General features: G+C 40.5%; 1 protein-coding gene and 1 long non-coding RNA gene across 2 annotated transcripts; both read right to left on the bottom strand.

Moving 5' to 3' along the window:
- Window positions 1-4413: 4413 nt before the first annotated feature.
- Window positions 4414-12992, bottom strand: atp5mc1 (ATP synthase membrane subunit c locus 1). Its single transcript, XM_079695639.1, has 5 exons — window positions 12880-12992; window positions 11276-11323; window positions 10334-10414; window positions 8408-8586; window positions 4414-4824 (listed from the first exon to the last, which is right to left on the bottom strand). The coding sequence occupies exons 2-5, from the start codon at window positions 11312-11314 to the stop codon at window positions 4710-4712; spliced, it is 414 nt and encodes a 137-aa protein (XP_079551765.1). The 5' UTR covers window positions 11315-11323; window positions 12880-12992; the 3' UTR covers window positions 4414-4709.
- Window positions 12993-18337: 5345 nt separating this feature from the next.
- On the bottom strand, window positions 18338-20409 carry LOC307027397. The gene is made up of 2 exons (XR_013804611.1): window positions 20275-20409; window positions 18338-19050 (listed from the first exon to the last, which is right to left on the bottom strand). It is a non-coding gene; the product is annotated as an uncharacterized lncRNA (long non-coding RNA).
- Between the last annotated feature and the right edge of the window lie 3186 nt (window positions 20410-23595).

Raw genomic sequence — 23595 nt, forward strand, 5'->3', positions numbered from 1 at the left:
CGTTTGTTATCAACGTATCTCAAATATGTTTATTTTCTACATATTGTAGCAACCCTGTATAGGATGCTGAGGGTGTCCCTCAGGCATCCCCCGTCTCTCTGCCAATCAGAGAGCTGCACAGTGATGCTGGTCTAGGTGCGGTCCTGTGGTTGGGGGAGCAGACGGGGGAGGGCGGGGAAGTTGTGACGTAGACACTGTTATATATATGGGTATGTGTGGGAGTTAGAGAGTGTGTGAGGTTGAACCCACAAGTTGTTCTTGAACCTGTGATCATCTGGAAAATAATAAGAGTTAGTAAAGCCTAATAACTTGAAGCCTGTTACCGACGCCCTTTGTGAACGTTACAATATCTTCTAGAAACATGTTTTCTCCCACGTTACGTTAGTTATGAACGTATCTTAAATACGTTTATTTTCTACATATCTTTGCCATTGATTGTCTTGCATATTTATCATATAATAAACAACATATATGTTTACAAATGTTACATCGTCTTTGTCAGCATATTTTTGCAACGTTATGCACCCCTTGCTATCTTACAAAATAAAAGGGTCACATACATGAAACTTGCACCATTAATTGGTACTTAGTCCTACAACCATACCCTAAAAAAAGCTTTTTATATATACAGTCTATGGTTGGGAGTGAGAACGTGTTGGCCGCAAAAGTAGCAGAATAGCCGTGGATGCGGGTAAGGGCACATAGAGCATGCATAGTAGGTAAAGAGATTTTGTAGTGCTACGACCCTTAGATAAAAAGAAGTGGCTAAACTTGCTGAATTGTACAAATAGCATACTGTTAAATGTGTGAGTAGTCATTATTAAGGACGGCGATAGCATGAAGAACTAGAGAATGCAATTCCTGAAGAAATTGCTAGTGGGAATGCTTTATGCTGAAAATCTGACGCTAAACTGTTGAAATGTAATGTGTAAGAAAAAAAGTGAATAATTTAGATTGAAATGATACATACAACACTGGGGGCTTGAATGTGTGATGAGAGAAGAAAAGAAAGTGAAAAGGCTTGGAATAGCAGCAGAATATTTGAACCGCAAACTTCTGAACTAACTTGATGGCGAATGATCTGTCGCCATGGCAACGGCATTTGATGACACCTCATAATACGCTTAGATGCGTTGATGGCTGCACTGTTACCAAACCTGTGAAGTTTTGGGCTGTTTGGAGTATTTCACTGAAGTTATGAGAAAACCGTGTTTCAAGGCGAGCATTGTGTTGCCATGGCAACGGTATTTGAAGAAATCTCAAAACTGTCCCGTAGATGTCTTCACGGCTGGACTGTTAGCACACTTGTGAAGTTTGAGCACTTTTTGAACATTTGCATAGGAGTTATAGCGACATCATGTTTTATGGCAAGGGATGCGTTTTCATGGAAACGGCATATGGTGAGATCTCAGATTTGGCGTAGAGCTGTTGAGGCATGGACCGGTGATATACAAGTGAAGATTGGGGGACGATTGGACCGTGTCGATGGGACTTACAGCCACATCGTGTTTCATGGCGAGTGGTCCGTCGCCATGGCAACGGCATTTGATGACACCCCATACTACGCTTAGATGCGTTGATGGCTGCATCGTTACCAAACCTGTGAAGTTCTGGGCTGTTTGGAGTATTTTCACTGAAGTTATGAGAAAACCGTGTTTCAAGGCGAGCATTGTGTTGCCATGGCAACGGCATTTGAAGAAATTTCAAAACTGTCCCGTAGATGTCTTCACGGCTGGACTGTTTGCAAACTGCTATCTGAAGTCTGCTGCTCTGAGCATGTCAGTTGGAGTGATGACATCATCGTGTTCCATTGCACAGGTGTTTATAATTGAGCTAACGAGGTGCCTAGACTTCAAAGGCTTCATTGTTCTGAATGATAGATGAACCTCTTACATGTGAGCGTTTTGTGGAAGAACCGTAACAGATATCTGTGAAATTTGAGAACGTGATGCATGTCAAGAAAGTTGAGTATCTGAAGTGTAATTTTTGTGTAGTTTCGGGTTAATAATGTGGCCTTTTTGGCTGTTTAACTAAAGGTGTGCGGCTGCTGCCGTGAGTAAATATCAGGGCTTTAATGGAGGAATGTTGAACGTTTTTGTCACTTCATGCCCTCAAAAAGCATTTTGTTTAATTATTTTTGCTTAATTATTTGTCATTTTTCAAGCTACGGGATGTTTTCCTACGTTTGTCATGAAAAATTATGTCTCAGGAATGTAGGGTTTGGGAATTATGGCAGTTTAAAAAAAATATATGAAGGCAAATTTCAAACTGTCCTCCACTCTAACTGACATCACGCACTCTGCCTTAACGAGCTGCGCAATGTTAAAGTTCAAATGTTAAAAATGTGATTGAATTATAGGATGTATCTCTGGAATTATGAAAGTTATGAATGAAAAAAGTAATAGCCATCGTTTCCCGACCGAGCTGAACGTTTTGATATTTGAACGGAGTTTCTGCGATGTTCAATGCGGGAGAAGAAGCGCGGCAAAATAAGTCGGCGGAATAATAAACTTTTCGTGCATAGAAGAACAGTTAGTTGGAATGCTGTTAACAGCATTCCCACTAAATCACTATTCATAGTATTCTATGGAGCGTCTGGGTTCATCTTAGAAGTAGGAATTAGGCTAAATACCATCCTTATATGACTGATTTGAATGGAATAACAACAATTGGTTATCAAGTATATGCAAATACAAAGGGCCTCAGTGTATAAACTTTTTCATTGATGATTCTATTCATTATTAATCTTTGATTGTTCTAGTTAAAATGATGTGTAAATTGGCTGTGCTTGTTTTTAACCTTGAACAAGTGATGAGAGACTCAAAGATACTAAAATGAAGAGTCTGCCTTGAGGGGTCCATAGAGGATGCTTCTGCACAGGGTCCAAATGTTGTGCTATGCTCCTGCTAATATTTATGGAAACAAGATGTTACTGGGTTTATGCAATAACAACAGGTTATGTTTAAGGAAAGATTGCGTTTTGGGTTCAAAAATGTTTTTGATATAGGTGTATATGGGAGGATAACATGATGTAGTAATGTACTAACAAGACAACATGTTAACTTTTGGTTTCACATTGAGGATAATTCATGTTTATTTGTCTGCATTATTTTGTGTTTTATTCTTTTTTTATTTTGAATGCATTATTTGTATTCCATTCATTTAGGCTATCTAACATCTAGGCTATATAACACACATACAAATACAAAGGACTATTACGCCAAGAAACCTGATAGCTCATGGAATCACAGTATTTACAGTATTATTCAAAGATTATGTAAAATATATAATAATGATTATAATAAAAAACATTATATATAATATGTAGGTATATCATATTTTTTGATCTCTTAATCTATTCTTTGTGTCCTTCCCTGCCCACAGGGCCCCATTCTGACGTCCATTTTGGCTGCACTGATTAGCTGTTAGAGGCTGGTGATAGCAGAGGGGGAAGTGAATAGTCAAAAAAACTATTTTTATGAAAAGATAAGTCTCTGGTACATATAAATGACATTTTTGGGTGATTGGACTCTTTAGAAAAGCATAAACATATCCTTTTGCATTTTAAATATCCTATTCCATTTCCGTCTATGATTTGTGTGTTTAAGTGTTAATATTACAAAGATGGTAAAAGGTATTGCTATAATCTTTGCTTTACTGTATGCATTACCTCTGTGAACATTTAGGCCACATTTCGTGAAATTCCGATCATTATTTCCAGAGATACATGGGATAAGGCCAACACAGCCCCCTTCTCAGAGGAGCCCACATTTTCACTATTTTCGGTTATGGGAAAGTCCCAAACATTAACAAAAATAATAATTTTGCAGTAAAATATTTGTATACAACAATCTGTTTCATAAGCTAGACATATTAAATAATTAAAAAACATGGATGTTCTTTGTTCTACCTCGGGTAGGGGTATCTCGATAACTAAAGCCTTTTTGGGGGTTTGTTCCTCTACTAATTTAGCAACATATAATTCTCCATGTCCACTTGTTGCTGATGGTTGTAGAGGAGCACTAACATCTGTAGCATGGTCAGTAGCAGTAGCTACTGACCATGCTACTACTCGTTTCGTTCTCATGTAAACACCACCTTATTCTGTGCTTGTAGGCAGTGAGGGTCAAAACCAGGGATTTTCTCATGTGAGGTGATAAGACCAGCAATATATTTCATTATCACTGTCAAGAGTGTAAACTATTAAATAATAAACCTGTGACAATCTGGTAGTACCACTAATGAGGTAATTTGACTGGCCTTGTAGTGTAAATAGTTAAAGCCCCTATCATATGCTAGTAAACTTTCATGACTCCAAAGTTATTCACATCATACAGAAGGAAAAGCTTATCCCAACTGACAGTGAACAATCATAAGCAGCTTTTTCTTAGCACTCAAAACAATGCAACAATGTTTTAGTTATCCCAACCATTTATTTTGGACAGATTATTTCAACTGAAGTGAGGTTTTACATAAAACTTTTGAAAAACAAAAATAAGCGTAGGAACATAAAAATGTAGGATTGCAGGTTGTTGACTTCAGATGCGTGTGTGTTTTCTTTTATATTTTTCAGATTGGAATGGACCATCAGCTCATTCAGATTTCCCGTTCTGGAAACCTCCCCCCCATCCGGATTGGAAGGAAGGGAGGAAAGGAGACAGGGAAGGAGGGGTAGGTGAAGGGGCAGCTCCGAGGGTGTGGTTCCATGTTTACATGGCGAAGAGGATGAGGAACGCCACCATCAGACAGAAGAGACCCATAGCTTCAGACAGGGCGAAGCCCAGGATGGCATAGGAGAAGAGCTGCTGCTTCAGGGAGGGGTTCCTGTGGGTGGGGACACAAAGGTGCACAGTTTAATATACAGCTAATCAAACATCAATTTCAAAAAACAAAACATGGGACAGATATTTGCTAATCAGTCTCTTGTGCTTAAACAAAGCCATTTACATGTAAAGACATATAAGAGTATCCCCTTTACCTTTCCTCAATGACAGAGAATGTTAGGTAATGCACCTGTGGCTGCTCAGCAAATAAATAGTGGGTTTTTTCTTCCCACATTTGGGTTTGATCAGCACTACTGCAGTTTCGACCAGTTGTACTGTACTCTTGGTCCTTTCGGGTCATATCTTTTGATTTTATTGTATTCATGCAGCTTAAGAGACTTCTTTTTTGAAGACCAAAAAGGGCCTATAAATACGAATAAGCCTGTGAATAAAGTGGCCCGATAACCACCATTTCTATATATCCATATTTACAAGAGATTGACCCAAGACGATCCAGCAGTTGGGTATAGGATAATTCCCATGTATGTGTATATGTCAAATATATTCTTTATTTAACCATTCACCAAACATTTGAACTACATTTTTTTTTTCTTTGGATAAAATATTGCATGTCATCTTTCATAATTGTCAGTGTGCAAGACACATTTTCATGCAATCGATTAAATCCAGTGCACAACGGAGCAGAAATGTACTTATCCATTTATGCTTTTTGCCTCTATGGCTTCCCCTTGTCACTAGGCCTGTCGCGATAATCGATAATTTGACTTATCGTACGATAATTAAAAATGGACTCGATAACTTTTCTGAGCTCGATAAATTGCCGTTTACATGCGTGTTTGTTTACATAAGGATGTGACCAGCATTTTAGCTAGGAGCGCTGTGGCTGCCAGACCAGCTGTGGCTGCCGTCCATGCGCGCTGTGAGGGGCGGGGCTGACACACAGCCAGGTCAGGACACTGTGCACGTACAGCAGCGTAGCAGGCAAATTAATAATATAGCGACAAGCGGGAGACAACGTGTGACTTACTCGCGGGGAATTTAAAATGAAATGGGTTACAAAACCTACACATCTCGATTCTCCGGTGTGGCAGTATTTTGGATTCAAGCCAAATCAACGAGGCCAACCTACGGACTTGAGTGAGCCGGGCGGTGTGTCGCATTTGTTTAAAAAAGGTAGCGACAAAAGCAGGCAATACCACGCATTTTAAACTACACCTAAAACACAACTACTCCATTCCGTTTTCCCAGCTGGTAGCAAACACGGCAGCTGGAGATGGAGAGCCCCCACCTTCCCGACAGTTTACAATCAAAGATGCATTTGCCCGGCAATGCAAACATGTTGGTGTTCCTTGCTCGAAAACTTCGAAAAACAGATTTGGATATGGCCTGTTGAGGCATCTGGGCCTTTGTATGGACAGTGGACTGTACACATGACTGTTGTTTTAAGGAGATTTTTTTTGCTTGTGAGACAATGTGTGCTCATATTGATTTATTTATATATATATATATTTATCTATCCATCTATATAGAGATGGATAGATAGATGGATTGAGAGCTCTGTTTTCCAGCCTGAGTCTATTTAATTTATCGTTTTGGTTGTGTGTGATTTAATTAATTTATTATAATTTAATTAATTTGTTTTATTTATTATATATCATTTATATATTTTAATATTATTTCACATTTCATTTGCAATGTTGAATGTTCAATAAAAAGTTCTGTTTGAAAGGATGTACTAGAATTATTATGATATATTATCAGTATGTCAGTGGTCTAAAATGGTCTTACAATGGTGCCGACAATATTATCGTTTATCGCAATAATTTCCAGGAACATTTATCGTCCAACAAAATTATTTATCGTGACAGGCCTACTTGTCACTTGTTCCAGCTCTGGGTAGCATGTGAATTTTTACCAAGGAATCAATTATGGTTAATTACCTATCATTTGTTCCTAAGATTTGTATGATTGGTTTTCAAGGACAGTAAATTAACTTGTTTCTGTCCACCACAGACTATTCTGTTATTATTGTGTTACCATGCTGTAACACACAAAAAAAGGTTGATACAAAATCTTGTCAATAAGAAGGTTGGTATTACTTTGGAAAAGTAAGTTCCAAGCCCAGTCAAATGTATTGCCATGATCTAAACCAGTGGTTCTCAACTGGTCAGGCCTCGGGACCCTGCACTTTTTCCTTTGTCAATAGATCACGACCCGAAATTTAGAACCACTCAAATCTATTCAACCAAAAAAATCGTGCTGTAATATATACGCATTGCAGCATACAATATTAATTAAAGTGAAGTACAGTGAATATATCCCTTCACAGAACTAAATAATACTTTTAAATAAGGTTTAATGAGATGATGGAATCAAAGCTGAACTGTAACACAAAAAGGCACACATGCTGAAAACCCAACCCCAGAAGGGGGTTCTGGTTAGAAATACTAACATAAGCTACGCATTCTGGTATACTCTGAGAAGAAATAAATACATCTATTACTACCCGACATATTAATAATAGTTTATGCCATTGTTTGTTTTTCACTTTGTTCTGACAGCTGAGACAGAGAGAAGAGCAAAGAGGAGATTGTGTGAATTACTTTAAATTGTGCGTAAGGGTAGATAGCTCCCATTAGGTGCATTCACAGTACTTTTCCCACAAAGGTTCATCAGAACTTAGTTCATGAGAACTCTTTAGTTCTCATGAACTAAGTACAGATCGCGTTCTCACCGGAATAAGTTCCTAGGGAAGGATTAGGCAAATGAAGCCGCTGACGTCACTTCTGCTTTGGGTTCACTGGCAGGCCGCAAACCACTTCACGGCGTATACTGCCACCAGAAGTCCCCGGCCGGAGGTCCTCGGAGTTGGGGACTGGCTTCAGTAGAAGCTGCTGGGACTCCCAGCAGCTTCTACTGAAGCCTTCCGAGTAAATTCGCCAGAACGCCGACACCTCCTCATCTCCACCGCTCCCATGTTTTCTTTTGTGTTGCCAAGTTAGTCTCTCTGCGTTTTTGCGCTGGGCTAATGCTAATAATGCTAATGCGAGGATAATAAAATAGCGGCTTCACAAAACGTTTTGGGAGTTTTAAAGGGCATGGTTTGCAATCCGCCCAGCCAATCAGACATGAACCTTTTTCTCCCACGAAAGTCCCTGCTCTCTAGCAGGGACGGAAAAGGGGGTAAAAAGGTTCTGATAAACTCATTTTAGTTCCGGGGGCTTTTTGGTGTGAACGCGACATTTCGGAACTATATCGGAACTAAAGTGGGAAAAGTACTGCGGTGTGAACGCGGCTATTGTTCTGTGACCTGTCAATCATGTTTCTTCACTCACATCTGCGACCCAGTCGAAACAGGTCTGCGACACACAGTTGAGAACCACTGATCAATTACCTAAAATGCATATTTCCAAGATCAAGAAGGAACTTTTGGTCTTTGGATGTTAAATGTCATCTTTAGTTTTTAATAATTGGACACACTTTTAACTGCCAGCATTATTGGGTAGATTAAAAAACCTAAATACAATTTCAGTGGATGCACAGGAATACTGATGGTCAGATGTTGACTGAGACTGCCCTATCAACACATCAAGGTGCAGTGAATAAAAGTGTTGAAATGTTACCTTGCGTAGCCAATGATGAGGCTGCCGAACACTGTTCCGATTCCAGCTCCTGAGCCGGCCACACCCACTGTGGCGGCGCCTGCACCGATGAACTTGGCGGCGGTGTCAATGTCCCGGGAGACGGCGCTGGTCTGGAAGGAGCGGCTCAGGACTGCGGACTGGCTGACGGGCAGCAGGGTCTGAGGACAGAGAGGACAAACTCCTTCAGGACACGCACACTAATGTACAGGCTGCTGAGCTGATGCAATCAGTTCGTTCCAATGTATCCACTGTCAGCTGTACATTACCCTGTAATATAAAAATGCTTAGTGATATTTGAAATAAAAGATAATGGTCCCAGTACATCCCCACATTTTAAAATTCCAATCAGAATAGTTTATTTATTCCTGGGTCAATAGGTTTCATGATATATGCCCCATTAAAAAATAAATTGGCTGATGAATTAAGTAATATTACTCAACATGAAATACTAATTAATTGTAAGTTAACGTTAAAATGTTGATAAACTGAAACCATTAAAGGTCCCATGTCATGCTTTCCAAGTTATTACCCATCCCCTTGTGTGTTATGTAGCTTTTTCTGCATGTAAACGGTCTGCAGTGACAAACCCTCAAAGTACAACCTGTAGCGAGTAAAACTCTAACACACCGACGACAAAATCGTCCAATCCGTGGAGCTCCTCACACACAGCCTTATCTTTTCTCAGCAGCGCTACTCCGCGGAGTTTCGCCGGCACACTCAGCCTTATCTTTTCTCAGATTGAGAATTGATCCAATCACCTGCCAAGTATTTTTGAAAGTGCCTGCCCTTTCCAAATGGCTTCCAATGGAGCTTTCCTGGATGGTTTGGTGAAACAAAGCATCTGAGTCAGGTTAGAAATGCTCCATCACATGTTCTACATCTATTACAGGTTGAATCTTAAACTGAAGCTTGACTTTAAAGCAACCCAACGGAAGTTTCATGTAAGTTTAGTTATTTCCCTCGTACTTCGGGCTGCGGGGGCGCTAGAGACGGGAGCATGTTGATGCGACCTTCCTAGCCGGAGATATGGCCGCATTTTACAATAAACTTACATTAGGTCGCTTAAAAACAAATATCGCAAATCGAATCGCAATATCTGTCAGAAAAATCACAATTAGATTTTTCCCCAAAATCGTGCAGCCCTAATACACATACTATACAGAGATGCTGTATGAGAAACCAATGTGGGTTTGGAAAATTGCACAGTATAAATCTATTCTAGTATACAACAATGGAATTATGATCAGTAGAAATGGCCATGACATGGGACCTTTAAAACACTACATTTGTGTTCATAAATGTTATTTAGAGATCTTTATCCACAATCTGTAATATTCAGTTTTTTCTCAGTTATCTCAGACTGATGTGGGTGAAATGATGAAACTACAGGTTATAAAGTTATTTGTAAAAATGTTAATCTATCCAAGTGTATATCCGCATTACAATAAGTGGGATACAGTGCTATATTTGTTATTATTACATGGCTTAGTTGAATACTCAATTCTGATTCAGAACACGTGACACGTTGTTAATCCAGAACAGACCGCTGTCAAGGATTTATTGACCGTTGTTAAGGACGCTCACATCTGACAAGACAAAAAAACAGCGGAGAAGTAATGGGCAGAAACACTCCTTTTTAAGCAGCGGTCCAGACATAGACATCAAACGGCAACACATATCTAGATACTTTCCAAGGTTTGACAAAATGAATTGTGCTACTTTTAAAGCAAGCACCAATGTTTTCAAATCTGTAATCAAAAACGCTATATATATCTATATATATATATATATCTATATATATCTATATATCTATATATATATCTATCTATCTATCTATCTATCTATCGTGTTGACAAGACCTAGCCATTCAAAGACATCCGAGTGCAGGGGGGGGGCGGAACTGACCTGCTGCTCCACTGAGGCTTCAGGTCTGTTGAAGAGGGAGACTGAAGCCGGCCGGGCGAGGATTCTGGACCCCCCACGCAGCTAGAGACAGACAAACATTTTCAATTACAAAATATTAAAATTTTACACATTGAAGTTAATAAACTAAAAGACTTGCATTCAATTATTATTTTTAGAATAGGATCAGCGGCTATGTAAGGTATACAATGGGCATAAACACTGCAATCCTTCTTGCATGAAGTAAAGACTTTAACATCCATAACACTGGATCCTGTCAAAAATAATGAAAAGCAGAATTTTAAAAAGCAAATGTATAAAATGATACGTTTAACACGTGTTCAAGTTACTGTAACAGGTCAAAGTAAAACGGATGAACCCAGTTACAGTGATTCCAGAGTGGTTGCTCAATCTGAAGAGATCTCGTTACACTGTTCTACCATGGCATCTATCCCATAATCTTTCTGGTTATAATTTCATCACTGCAGGCAATTGTGCAAAGCATTAAGCAAAACAGATGTAGTGTTCATTTCGCATTATTAAAATGTCAGAATGAATGTCCATAATGATCACCCATAGAACTACATTAAGGTGCCCAACTGCACTGCAGTGATTTTCAGAGGGTCCTTTGACCTCCACAGCACCTCCATGACTGAGATGCCCTACATCCTGCAGGGTCGGCTGACAGCCACCAGCTGGGCAATTGACATAAAGAGAACTGACAAAACATGGCTGTGATTCATAACTACTGTGTCCTTGAACACAACAAAGGGTGCCAAAAGTTGATACAGACATGACACTGCACTGTAACATTGTGGGTTCCGTGGGTTGGTTTAAATAAATCCACAATATAAACTACATTACAGTTTAAAGCTTTACAACTCATTTTCCCAACACAACATGTATTGAGAACATGATTCTGGAAAGGTGTAAAAGATGACTTACCACAGCTGGAGAAGTGACGAACTTGGCGCAGGCGTACATGGCTGGAAGCTGGAGAGAAAAGTAACAGTACAAGAACATTAAGACAGTTTGAAGAATAAAACCATTCAATTAAAGTCATTTTAATTACATTTGTTTGAATCTAAATACAAGCATTTTCTGCTCTCCCTTTATACTAAGTGTTTTTTAGATAACAATTTCTTTCATTTGGAGTTTAACCTTTTTATTCTTCACTGAATGTGTTGCCATTTTATGTAGTCAATTCTAATTAATCAAGTAGTAGATACTTGTTAAAGCTGTTTAGCAATCATATATTGCACTTTCGAGATCATATAGACTGTTCACACCACCAACAGCTGCCAGACAGGTGTTACAACTATATACACATTGCAGGTGCTTAAACAATGAGTCCCAAGGACAAATTGAATTCTTGTACATCAGGGGACACTTCTTGAAATTGAGCAGCCTTGCTAAATGAACAGGGTCCAGAAGGAGGCTGCTGCTCTGTGCCATTGATGTTTCTTCTGACCTGCAGCTAAACAAAGAAGCTACCTTATGTTCACAGCTCAGGGTCAAAGGACAAACACTCATCCAAGTAGTTCTCCCATGGGAAATAAAGCAGTTCCTGGCTAAATCAGACACAATCCACAGAAGGGATATAGAGTATGCAAAAGGACAAGTCAAGAAACAAGTTGATCCAGAAGAAACAGGTCAGTTGCTCCTGTCCAGCTCAGACAGAGGGTTAATCCAATTGCACAGACTACTGCAAGGATCAACTCTAAATAAACCGCTAAATGTGCACACATGCTGCACAATGAATGGCTTTAACACTCCCAATTTCAGACGCCATTAGATGAAACCTCGAGGAAGTTGTGAGGCAAAGTGAAAAGCGATTTGTGGAAACACTAATATATTTTACAATTGCTGCAGTGCAATAAGGCAGGTTAACTCACATTGTTATGACCCCTGCTTAGCCCTTGGTTTGGTTGTAGAGCAGTGGAAGTGGAGGATCTAAGCTAAGTTGCTAAGCTAACCAGTTCTGCAGACTTGAAGGTCAAAAATGAGCCACATACGGTCACATTGGGCCTGGACAACCGAGGTTCAACCCCTGCTGTAATGAAACGTTACCGTGCTGTAGTGCATTGGCAACGGGAGATGTGACTCCACCAGTCTCAGACAGAGATGTCCTTGTAGCAGCGGAGTGGTTCGGAGCTCGGTAGGCCCAAAGTGTCAGACATTTTACATTCAAGACCCTGTCAACGAAGCCTGCTCTCGCTGTTCTGTGTGACCCACGACTTGCACCAGCAGTAACGTCGCATCTGACACATGGACTGGGCAAAACACAATTCTTGTGTCACTATGGCTCCATTACATGTCACATAAGTGACTGAAGAGCACACGTGACTATAGCTTCAGAGCTCATTTCCACAACCAAGTCATTGAATGGCCGACGTAGCTTGCTAGCTACCAAATGTTAGCAATGACAGCTAGCTTTCGAAACTATTCCTTACGACTCGCACGGTCGATTTTTAACGCCAGAAGCAGACCCATTAACAACAAAGACTAAAGTTAGAACAAGTGTATGAGATATGAAAGGCATATCTTACCGGTTTGTTACGGCTTTCGGAGGGTCCGGGATAATCTGCTCGAGCACACAGCGACAGTCAATGAATGTAGGAGAGGAAAGAGTGTCACCTTGTTATTTATAAGCTCACCGTCTACGTCCTAAACGCTCATTGGTCAGAGAGAACCCTCCTTCGTTCATCATTCGCTCATAATCATGTGACAACTTTCTGTCTAGCCTATGGGGTAGAGCTTTATTGAACTACCGTGTTTATGACTGGCAGGGAGGTTTCCTAGGGCGGGACTAAAGATCTTTCATTAATTTAATTGGACAGGATTGCCGGGAATGACGAATTTAGAAGCAACCTTTCAGAGCACATCCAGTGTCCTATGTACCTATTGGTTAGTCTATGGGAAGTCCCGCCTTAAAACAAAGGAACTGAAGTTACCGAAGCTTCATCCCAATACCCCTCCTCGGCCCTTTCTCACTTCTCTTATTTTTCATTTCCTCGCTCCTCGGTCTCACTGGAAGTTGATTTGTCTGCGCCACCTTGAGTAGCGTCCCGATGGCCTTATTTTTGCCGGAGGACCGAGGAGCGAAGAGCGAGGAGCGAAAATGGAGGAGCTATAATCGAGGAACCACCATCCTCGGGGATAACGGGGGGCATAACGGGGACTTTGGGCCCTTCTCACTTCGGTTAAATGGATTCCTTGCGTCCCTCACTTGCGTCGTTTCCCTGTGATTAGTCCCTCCCACGAGGGAAGCATGCGAGACGCAAGGAAACATCGAGAAGCAGGGAAATTAGTTTTAAGAGCAATGGGACGTCCTTTCCTCCGGAGCGTCACGTGAAGCGACGTCGTTTGTGATGACGCTGCACAGCTGATCTTCTGACAGCAGCCAGCTCTGTCCCCGTTATTTCCACACACACCCCCGCCTCTGTTAGTACACATTTACTGACACAAACATTTGTATCATCTGTTGTAGACCCAAATAAATAAAATAAAATAAGAACTAATTCTCAAAAAAGATAAACGCCATTCTTAAAATGTATAAACGAACAATAGTTTGATTAATATTGATTAGAGTGCACAAAATAAATAAAATAATTGAGAGAAGAAAAATAGATGTTATCTATCAAAACCCAGTTAGATTAAGATTCATTGGATTGCACACTTTGTTTGTTTGGATATGTAGCAAATTAACATTTTAAATAGCACTTAATGACTGACTGAATGGAAATGACAATAAATGAAAATGTAAAACGAAAAAAGCGATCATGAAAATGTTTCCAAAAAATGAATAAAATGATTTTTGACCACTTTGTTATTCAGATATATAACATATTTGTAACTAAATGATACATTAATTGAAAAAAACACAGTATAAACTGAGGAGTGACTCCCGTGAGGTTCATGTATTTTCTTCACTCCGCTGGGAAACTGCTCTCATGTCAAGAAGCATCAGATCATTGCATGCACTGCATCGTCAAATCAGTGAGCGATACACAGTAAGGGGGCGGGGCGAGTGTCTGAGGATTTCATCGAAGGATGGTCTGGTGATTTCTCGATTATAGCTCCTCCATTATCTCTCCTCGCTCCTCGCTCCTCCGGCACAAATAAGGCTATTGGGACGCTACTCAAGATGGCGCAGACAAATCAACTTCCGGTGAGACCGAGGAGCGAGGAAATGAAAAATAAGAGAAGTGAGAAGGGCCCAGAGCTGGCTGCTGTCAGACGATCAGCTGTGCTGCGTCATCACAAACGGACGTCGCTTCACGTGACGAAAAGGACGTCCCATTGCTCTTAAAACTCATTTCCCTGCTTCTCGTGGTTTCCTTGCGTCTCTCCATGCTTCCCTGGTGGGAGGGACTAGTCATAGGGAAACGACGCAAGTGAGAGACGCAAGGAATCCATTTAACCGAGGTGAGAAGGACCCCTCGACTCCTCTCTCCCCCTCCTCCGGGACTTGACCCGGAAATCGATCAAGTCACGCCATTTTGAAGGACGTCCCAATAGACAAGTTTACGCGCCAAACCACGGGTAGCGCCATAACCCTACACAAATGCACTTCATTTCCGCCGGAAGTCTTTTGCACAGCGTCTGTCGGTGTAAACCGGTGTAAACAGTCAGACGGGCACTGGTGTAAACACAGCGATTTCGATGCTAACAGTGATGCTAGCTTGGGAACACGATTCTACTTCTTTGACTGGAGATGGCGTTACTCTCCCCCACCCGAATTCAGTGCAAAACTGGGAGGATAACATGACGACGTGGCCCAGCATAACGTACAGCAAAATTTGCTCCTACTTCGTTCAATCCATGGCAATAGATGGAAAAGCAATGGACAGTCTGAAGGCATATCATAAGGCTGCGCACATTCTACTTTGCCCACATGCTCCCGAAAATTGTTGACGATTTTGTTGAGGGAAGGTTACAGTTCTGCAGTAAATATCTCAGCATTTTAAAACCAAAATAAACTGCCTTATTTAGGTCATGCCCACAGGAGCCAACAGTTGTCTGTTGTTTACATAATGCACAATTTACATGATCTCTTTATGCTGTGCAATATATCATATGTGCCTGTACTGTTTGAGTGAAAATAAAGTTTGATGTAATTTAATTTCATTATTGCACTGTTATTGCATTATTGCATTTCATATGTTCCTTAGAGTGCTACAATTTCTTTTAACACAGTTCATCATTCATATTAAGCTCATACTGTACATAAATAACACTGAATGAATTAATTGTTGAGAGGAAACTAAAGAAATGGCTTCAACAAGAAAGATCACATGTTTAATCCTAACAGGTATTACAAATTAAAATATAAAAGCAGCCCACACAATTACATCACTATGAAAATATTCATATATAATATTAAAAAATACAATGCATGCAGTATTTGTTGTGTTTATCTGTATTTAATGAACAACATGGCTGGGTGCTGGATGCTGGTTTGTGGTCGTAGCACTCTCTATCTAACCACTCGTTCAGGTGCTTTCTCGAGTGATTGCAACCAACTACCGCACACGTAGTTCCCGAACCACTTTTCTTCATGTTGTAATTGTTATATCCTCTTTGTCTCTGCGATATCAGTGCTTTGTCGGCACAACGGAGCTAGCTAGCAAAACAAACCCAGTCCGCCAAAACGGAAGTGCATTGCATCGAAGGGAGGAGTTCAGGATGTAGAGCGGAAACGGCTCAATAACTTGTGTATAGCTGAAATGCACACGGAGGAATCAAGGAGGGGCGAGGGAGTATGGAAAGCCAAAAGTGCCATAATACGGGGGTGAAAAAACGCGCGAACATACGGGGAGGTCCGTTTTTTCAACGGGGAGGTCCGTTTTTTCGCGCGAAAAAACGGGCCAATATACGTGCGAATGTTCGCGCGGTTTTTTATATGATAATTATGGAAAGCCAAAAGTGCCATAATACGGGGGTGAAAAAATATGGAAAGCCAAAAGTGCCATAATACGGGGGTGAAAAAACGCGCGAACATACGGGGAGGTCCGTTTTTTCGCGCGAAAAAACGCGCGAACATACGGGGAGGTCCGTTTTTTCGCGCGAAAAAACGGGCCAATATACGTGCGAATGTTCGCGCGGTTTTTTATATGATAATGAGCCCCTCCTTCTGATTTCCTTAGCCAATAAGTTCAAAGTGTCTGTAACCAATCAGTGAAGGGTAAAGCCAGACCAAAACAATCTGTAGATGAAAAGTTCCTGACATGGTGAGGCTGTGCTGTAAATTGTGCATTATTCCAGATTCAGGGGACTAAGTATTAATTTGCCTTTGAATATAATAAATATATCAATCAATATATCAATATAACCTGCCTTCATTGTTTTTTTTTAAATAAAATGGCATTACCCTTTTCCTTAAACCTCTGGAGTGTGAAGTGAAGGTATTTTCTCAATTTTTAGATGTCTCCTTAAATCCACTTTTAAATGTACTTCTTATAACATGGCATGGTGTTACATGTCAAAATGTTCAGTAGTCTCTGGTGTTGCTAGAAATGCAAATTCACTCACCTTAGAGCACTGTCTTATGAGAAACCTAGCTTAGAAATCCGATTTTTGGAAAACTTCAAAACTGTTGTGAAACACATATGTACTCATGTCATCCATTTTTTTTGGTGTTTCAGATTTTGTTCACCAAAGTCTTTGGTTCACAAAAGTAGTGAAATATATCAATTACACTATAAGCCTATATAAAAGTGTTGTTCATGTCTAAAATGAAAATGTGTAAATTATAATTTAGAGTAAAATATTTCCATCCCTCTACTTTCACCACAGAAAAGTTACATCAGGACTGAATAATGACTTCATATTCCATACCAAGGTTTATGTGATGTGTACAAATACAAATTCAGCATTTCAACTTTATTTTTCAACCAACTATTTATGTTAACATATGAAACTGTAAAATCTCAATATTTCCAATATCAGAACTTTTTCAACCAACTATTCATTATAAATGTAAAGACAGGGGGTCTTTGTCCATGGTCTTTGTCTGTCTTCCAAGACAGTGGGTCTGGCTGCTGTGTAGGTGGGGCTGATGGTGCATGGCCTGCTGGTGGCTGTGTCGGAGGGAGGTAGGTGGGATTGTCCCGGGTTGATGCTGGGATTGTCCCGGGTTGATGCTGGTGGCTGGATGGGAGGTACGTGTGCTAGGCGAGACTTCTTTGCTGGCTGGGTTGATCGTGATGGCTGTGGTGGAGACCTTTGTATCGAGGTGTATCTTAATCTTGTGGCAGGCACAGATGGAGGTGGAGGCCGCTGTAGGGATGCTGGTCCTCTGGTCCTCGGGTCCTTGGTGGTGATGGCTGTGGTGGACGCCTTTGTACCGAGGTGTATCTTAATCTTGTGGCAGGCACAGATGGAGGTGGAGGCCGCTGTAGGGATGCTGGTCCTCTGGTCATTGGTGGTGATGGCTGTGGTGGAGGTCTTTGAGCCACGGTAGATTTTGACCTGGGGGCCGGCACAGATGAAGGTTCTGGCTGCTGGATAAACGCCGCCTCTGGGCCACTAGGCCCAGGCAGCTGTGAAATCTGAAGGAAAAAAAACATACCTTTACATTTAGCAAATCAAAATAACTGTATGACGTATTTTTCTCTAATCAAAAATGGAAATAAATCCACATGCCATATTATGACTTTTATGAAGGATTAAAGCCTTCTTCATTTTCAGAATATAATACAGTGATAACACACACAACCCGGTTGACTGTACTCACTTTAACCTGGCTCTGTTGTACACTGATAGGCACAATATTAGCATAGCATTAGCGCGCTATTAGAATTTCAATAATATGAACAATTATGAACTCAGACCAGCATTTCACATATTTATACAAGCAGAATACACTTGAAATGTAAGCTGTTAGAAATTAAAATCAATGTTGATATGGCGTAATTTGAATTAAATACACTATTTGATTTAAATCAGTTTTATTCTGAAAAACCGGAAGTTCTCACTATTAGCTTAACACTTTTATTCTGAAAATTCGTCACTTCCGGTTAGCATTTAGCATCTGGCGGAATCATACGATTTCAAACCTTGAACCAAGGTGAAATGACATGTGATGTTGTACACTGAGCACACTGGGATTAGCACTCATTTATTGACGCTGAATAATGTGTAGCAGGGAATGTTTAAATAACCACAGACGCTAGAATGATGCAATTTAGCTACAGAAAAAGGCAGGAATTGCATTGGACCCGCCCCCCGACAACGCCGGCCAATAGGAGAAGACCTCAGATGACAACAGGAAGAGCAAGCCAAGAATTGATCTCTTCGACCCCCTGACCTGAACTGACCGGTCGGATGTGGAGAGCGCCTCCACTCGCACATTTCATTTTGTACACCACCGCATATTTTGTGTAATTAAATGCTGTTAACTTTTATAAGCTTCGCTTGACTCTTTTCAGTCTCTCTTGCCTTCAGGGTTCTAGAATTGCTTTCAAAGCCAAACTACTGCACGGGAGTCATACACCTAGTAACATAGAAGAACAAAGAAGCTAGCGGACGCCATTAGCCACTGTAGTGGAGCCGAACTAGCTGACAGAATGACATTAAACTACACATAAAGAACAGTTTCAAACACACTTCTTAGATCGAAATATGACATAATCTTTGTACACACTACTAACCTGTTGAACAGGAGAAATGAATGAAGCAGAGGGAACGTTGTTGCCGTTCCAGCCAGAATGCCAAGTCTGCGGCAGACACATAATAACAACACTTACTTTACGGCATGCGCTCAGCAACACATTCCCTTTTACGACATGCCCACTGAGGCCTTTCCGTGTCCTATACTGCCCTCTGCTGTTTGTAATGATATACAATATTTAACATAAACATGCCTTCGAGAGTATAACTTAATTTATACAAGACAATATACATTGAAAATGTGCCCACATATTTATGCGGTTATCTGAATCGTATTTCTACCCCTTATATTAGAAAATATATGATTAAATATCTAAAATATGCGCACTTCGACGCTGCGTGGGTGGACTCCAGTTATATCTTTCAAACTAAATCTATCCACTATCTGCTTGTAGACTAACGTTCAAAGGGTCTAATATCCGGGAGGGCCGGGCTCGAGTCTCGGAAAGGAAACGTTTTTTTGTGTTATCTCTTTTCATTCACTTACAATCTTTGTATAAATGCAAAGTATTCCAAGGTCTGCTTCACCTTAATTGTCCCAACTGCTTGGCAACAGCTGTCTGTTCTCCAGTTGTTTAAGGTGGTAGCCTGTCGCCTGCGTTCATGTTTCAAATAAATGGGAATTGATCAGCCTCAGATGTATTAATTTATAAAAAAAAAAAAAATTGAATTCGAATGTTTCTCTTCAGTGCAATTGCAATTGCACATTGCATCATTTTTGTGTTCTTTGTTCTGTTTTAGAAAGGAAGGATTGTTTACTTTTTTCGTTGTCTACAAAACCGGAAAAACAACATAATTGTGCTTTTCCAGACACTGAAGAAAGAAAAATACCATGAATTTTCGGTATCAGGGCTGTTAGGGAAAAGATCAGGCAATATATCTTGAGAGAAAACTTATCTTTTGATCCCGTTTGAATTGTGCCACGAATTACACTTATGATGTTTGTCATCTTAAACAATCACTTCCATGTCAAAAAACTCAGTTTGTCGTAAAACTGTTGAAATATAAGACTATGAAAAATACGCAACTAGAAAGAAGTGAAATGTGCCAACGTGACGGCCGTCTTGGTGTGTGGTGCGCGACGGGAGATGTAGGTCATTGACTGGTTTCAGGCAAAAAAAAGTGTTACTTCACAGTTTTACGACACATTTCAATTTTTTTGACTTGCAAAATTATCTTTTAAATTGACAAAAATCATATGTGTAATTTGTGGTTCAATTCAAACGGGATCGAAAGATAATCTTTCTCTCTCCATTGACTTCAATACATACCTTTTCCGAAATAAGGTCCCATGGAGCTCAACCGGAAAGGGAGGGACTTCGCCTCTCTATAAGCATGCAGCAGCAGTAGCAGCAGCCGGAAAAATGTCCACGAGAAACTTCATCTTGCGTTGCAAAAGGACAATAAATGACTGCACAAGACTTCTCCAAACAGATGATGCCGGTCATGCCGTGTTACAATCCACAGTAACGAGGTAAGGGCCAAGCCTATCGCTACTACCAACACAAAGGAATGTAGTTTGTTTTTGCATGTAACGTAAACTGAGGTTGTGTGAGATCTTTCACACTTACAAATTCTGTCTTCTCCCCTATTTCACCAAACCGTTTACTGGCAGGTTAGAAACCATGGAAAGGAGCCTCGAGTGGTCACGGGGCAGGCTAATTAACGTCCCTACAGCTGATCTTTTACTTCAGGACCTTCGGGAATATATACTTGAAGTCCGGAGATCTTGGCCTACCACACCCGCACAACAAGGTAGGTCGATGTGATAATTGTTCACTTTAGCATAGGCTTTCGTTGATAAACCAGTGCTAGTATTGTTGAGTACTAAGTGTCCAACAGGCCAATACATTTTAAAGTAATTATTTGTTTTAAATATGGGTAATACCAATATAAACACCTTTTTTAATCTGTAGTTGCCAGCTATTAATTACAACATTCTGGTGAGACGCTCTGAGTCTCGAGTTGTCCACTTAAAACTGTACTCCAAATTCCACCTTTATATCCTGCCACAGTAGAGGAGACGCTATTCCCCCTCCCCCGTCGAGGGCAGTCTGGCCATCTGTAGTACACCACGTATCATCAAACGTGTGAATGAGGACATTGAAAGGGTGCCAGAGGGGGAGTCTCTGTCTTCAGGGTTGGAAGACACAGACTGCAACTATGTATCTCTATGCCCATACACATTTATGCTTTTGTTCTTACTGTATACTACAACTATAGTGTATTGCAGACCTGGGCACTGTACGGCCCCCGGGCCACATACGGCCCTTTGGTTGACTCTGACCGGCCCGTGTAAGGTTAATTGGAAATTACAAAATAAACATATTTTCTAATTTTACCTCATGCATGGACTAAAGCTGCAATGCTTTTATTTTGAAGTTGTTTTTTATTCACGTACATAATGACGCAATACGTCAAATCAAGACGTGCGCGTTATTGGATAATTGTCACAAGACGACTTTAGCGCTCAAAAATGTCAGCTGATGCTAAAAAAAGAAAGGTAGATGCCGAATGTAGGGTTTTCAACAAAAATTGGACTGCTAAGTATTTATTTACTGAAGTCGGAGGTAAAGCCGTGTGTTTAGTTTGCGGGGAGCAGATCGCCGTGTTCAAGGACTACAATTTGAGTCGGCATTACGAGACGAAACACGCGGAGAAATACAACAACTTGACTGATGCTGAAAGGGCGCGCACATCGAACGCTTTGCTAGCTAAGCTGCAAAAGCAGCAAGGCTTTTTTACCAAGCTTCACACATCCAAGGATGCAGCAACCAAGACCAGCTTCGTGATATCCCACAAAATAGCTAAACACAGTAAGCCATTCTCAGAGGGGGAGTTTGTCAAAGAGTGCTTAGTGGACTCTGCAGCACTAATATGCCCTGAAAAAAAAGAAGCCTTTGAGCAAGTCCCGCTGTCCAGGCGAACCGTGACGAGAAGGATCGAGGACATTGCGGGGAATCTGGAGCTTCAGCTGCAACATGAAGTGGCAAGTTTTGACTTTATCTCCTTGGCTTTGGACGAGAGCTGTGATGTCCGCGACACAGCGCAGTTACTCGTATTTGTCCGTGGGATAACGCCGGACTTCAAGATTACGGAGGAGCTGGCAGCAATGCGGCCGATGAAAGGGACGACGACAGGGAGCGATCTGTTCACGGAGGTAAATGCGTGCATGGACACGCTGGGACTGAAATGGGACAGACTGGCAGGTGTTACAACAGACTGCGGTCAAGCCAGCCGTCTTTCACTTTTGCGTGGTCAAACCAGCCGCCCCTGTATTTTGAGTGCGCGATTAGTTACAGGTTTACGGTAATGCATTAAAACAGCCCTGGGAAGCTGTTGTAATTGACTGAAGTGACTTTCGAATACATTTTCGAATACATAAGTACATACATACATAAGTAGTTTATGAAACTGCCAGTTTTGTACTTAGTACTTCTTAGAGTACTTGCAAACATAATATGAAGTACTTTTACTGTGTACTTTTCAGTAATTTGAGTTTCAAAGTCCCCCCCAGAGAACAAGAATGAGCATTTTTGTCTAACTTTGGTGTGGGATAAAAAGCATTTCTTCCATAAGTAGTTTATGAAACTGCCAGTTTTGTACTTAGTACTTCTTAGACTACTTGCACAAATAATTTGAAGTACTTTTACTGTGTACTTTTCAGTAATTTGAGTTTCAAAGTCCCCCCCAGAGAACAAGAATGAGCATTTTTGTCTATCTTTGGTGTGGGATAAAAAGCATTTCTTCCATAAGTAGTTTATGAAACTGCCGGTTTTGTACTTAGTACTTCTTAGACTACTTGCAAACATAATATGAAGTACTTTTACTGTGTACTTTTCAGTAATTTGAGTTTCAAAGTCCCCCCCAGAGAACAAGAATGAGCATTTTTGTCTAACTTTGGTGTGGGATAAAAAGCATTTCTTCCATAAGTAGTTTATGAAACTGCCAGTTTTGTACTTAGTACTTCTTAGAGTACTTGCAAACATAATATGAAGTACTTTTACTGTGTACTTTTTCAGTAATTTGAGTTTCAAAGCCCCCCCCCAGAGAACAAGAATGAGCATTTTTGTCTAACTTTGGTGTGGGATAAAAAGCATTTCTTCCATAAGTAGTTTATGAAACTGCCAGTTTTGTACTTAGTACTTCTTAGACTACTTGCACAAATAATTTGAAGTACTTTTACTGTGTACTTTTCAGTAATTTGAGTTTCAAAGTCCCCCCCAGAGAACAAGAATGAGCATTTTTGTCTATCTTTGGTGTGGGATAAAAAGCATTTCTTCCATAAGTAGTTTATGAAACTGCCAGTTTTGTACTTAGTACTTCTTAGACTACTTGCAAACATAATATGAAGTACTTTTACTGTGTACTTTTCAGTAATTTGAGTTTCAAAGTCCCCCCCAGAGAACAAGAATGAGCATTTTTGTCTAACTTTGGTGTGGGATAAAAAGCATTTCTTCCATAAGTAGTTTATGAAACTGCCAGTTTTGTACTTAGTACTTCTTAGAGTACTTGCAAACATAATATGAAGTACTTTTACTGTGTACTTTTTCAGTAATTTGAGTTTCAAAGCCCCCCCCAGAGAACAAGAA

This window comes from Notothenia rossii (assembly GCF_949606895.1).
Source record: "Notothenia rossii genome assembly, contig: scaffold_91, whole genome shotgun sequence".
Lineage (NCBI taxonomy): Eukaryota > Metazoa > Chordata > Actinopteri > Perciformes > Nototheniidae > Notothenia > Notothenia rossii.

What these genes read in the sequence shown, in the direction of transcription:
- atp5mc1 (XM_079695639.1), bottom strand. Translation starts at nt 11,314, where the DNA reads ATGTACGCCTGCGCCAAGTTCGTCACTTCTCCAGCTGTG. An exon ending in AAGCCTCAGTGGAGCAGCAG is followed by an intron (nt 8,587 to 10,333) that starts GTCAGTTCCGCC and finishes CTCTGTCCTCAG; the next exon opens with ACCCTGCTGCCCGTCAGCCA. An exon ending in CTCATCATTGGCTACGCAAG is followed by an intron (nt 4,825 to 8,407) that starts GTAACATTTCAA and finishes CCCCACCCACAG; the next exon opens with GAACCCCTCCCTGAAGCAGC.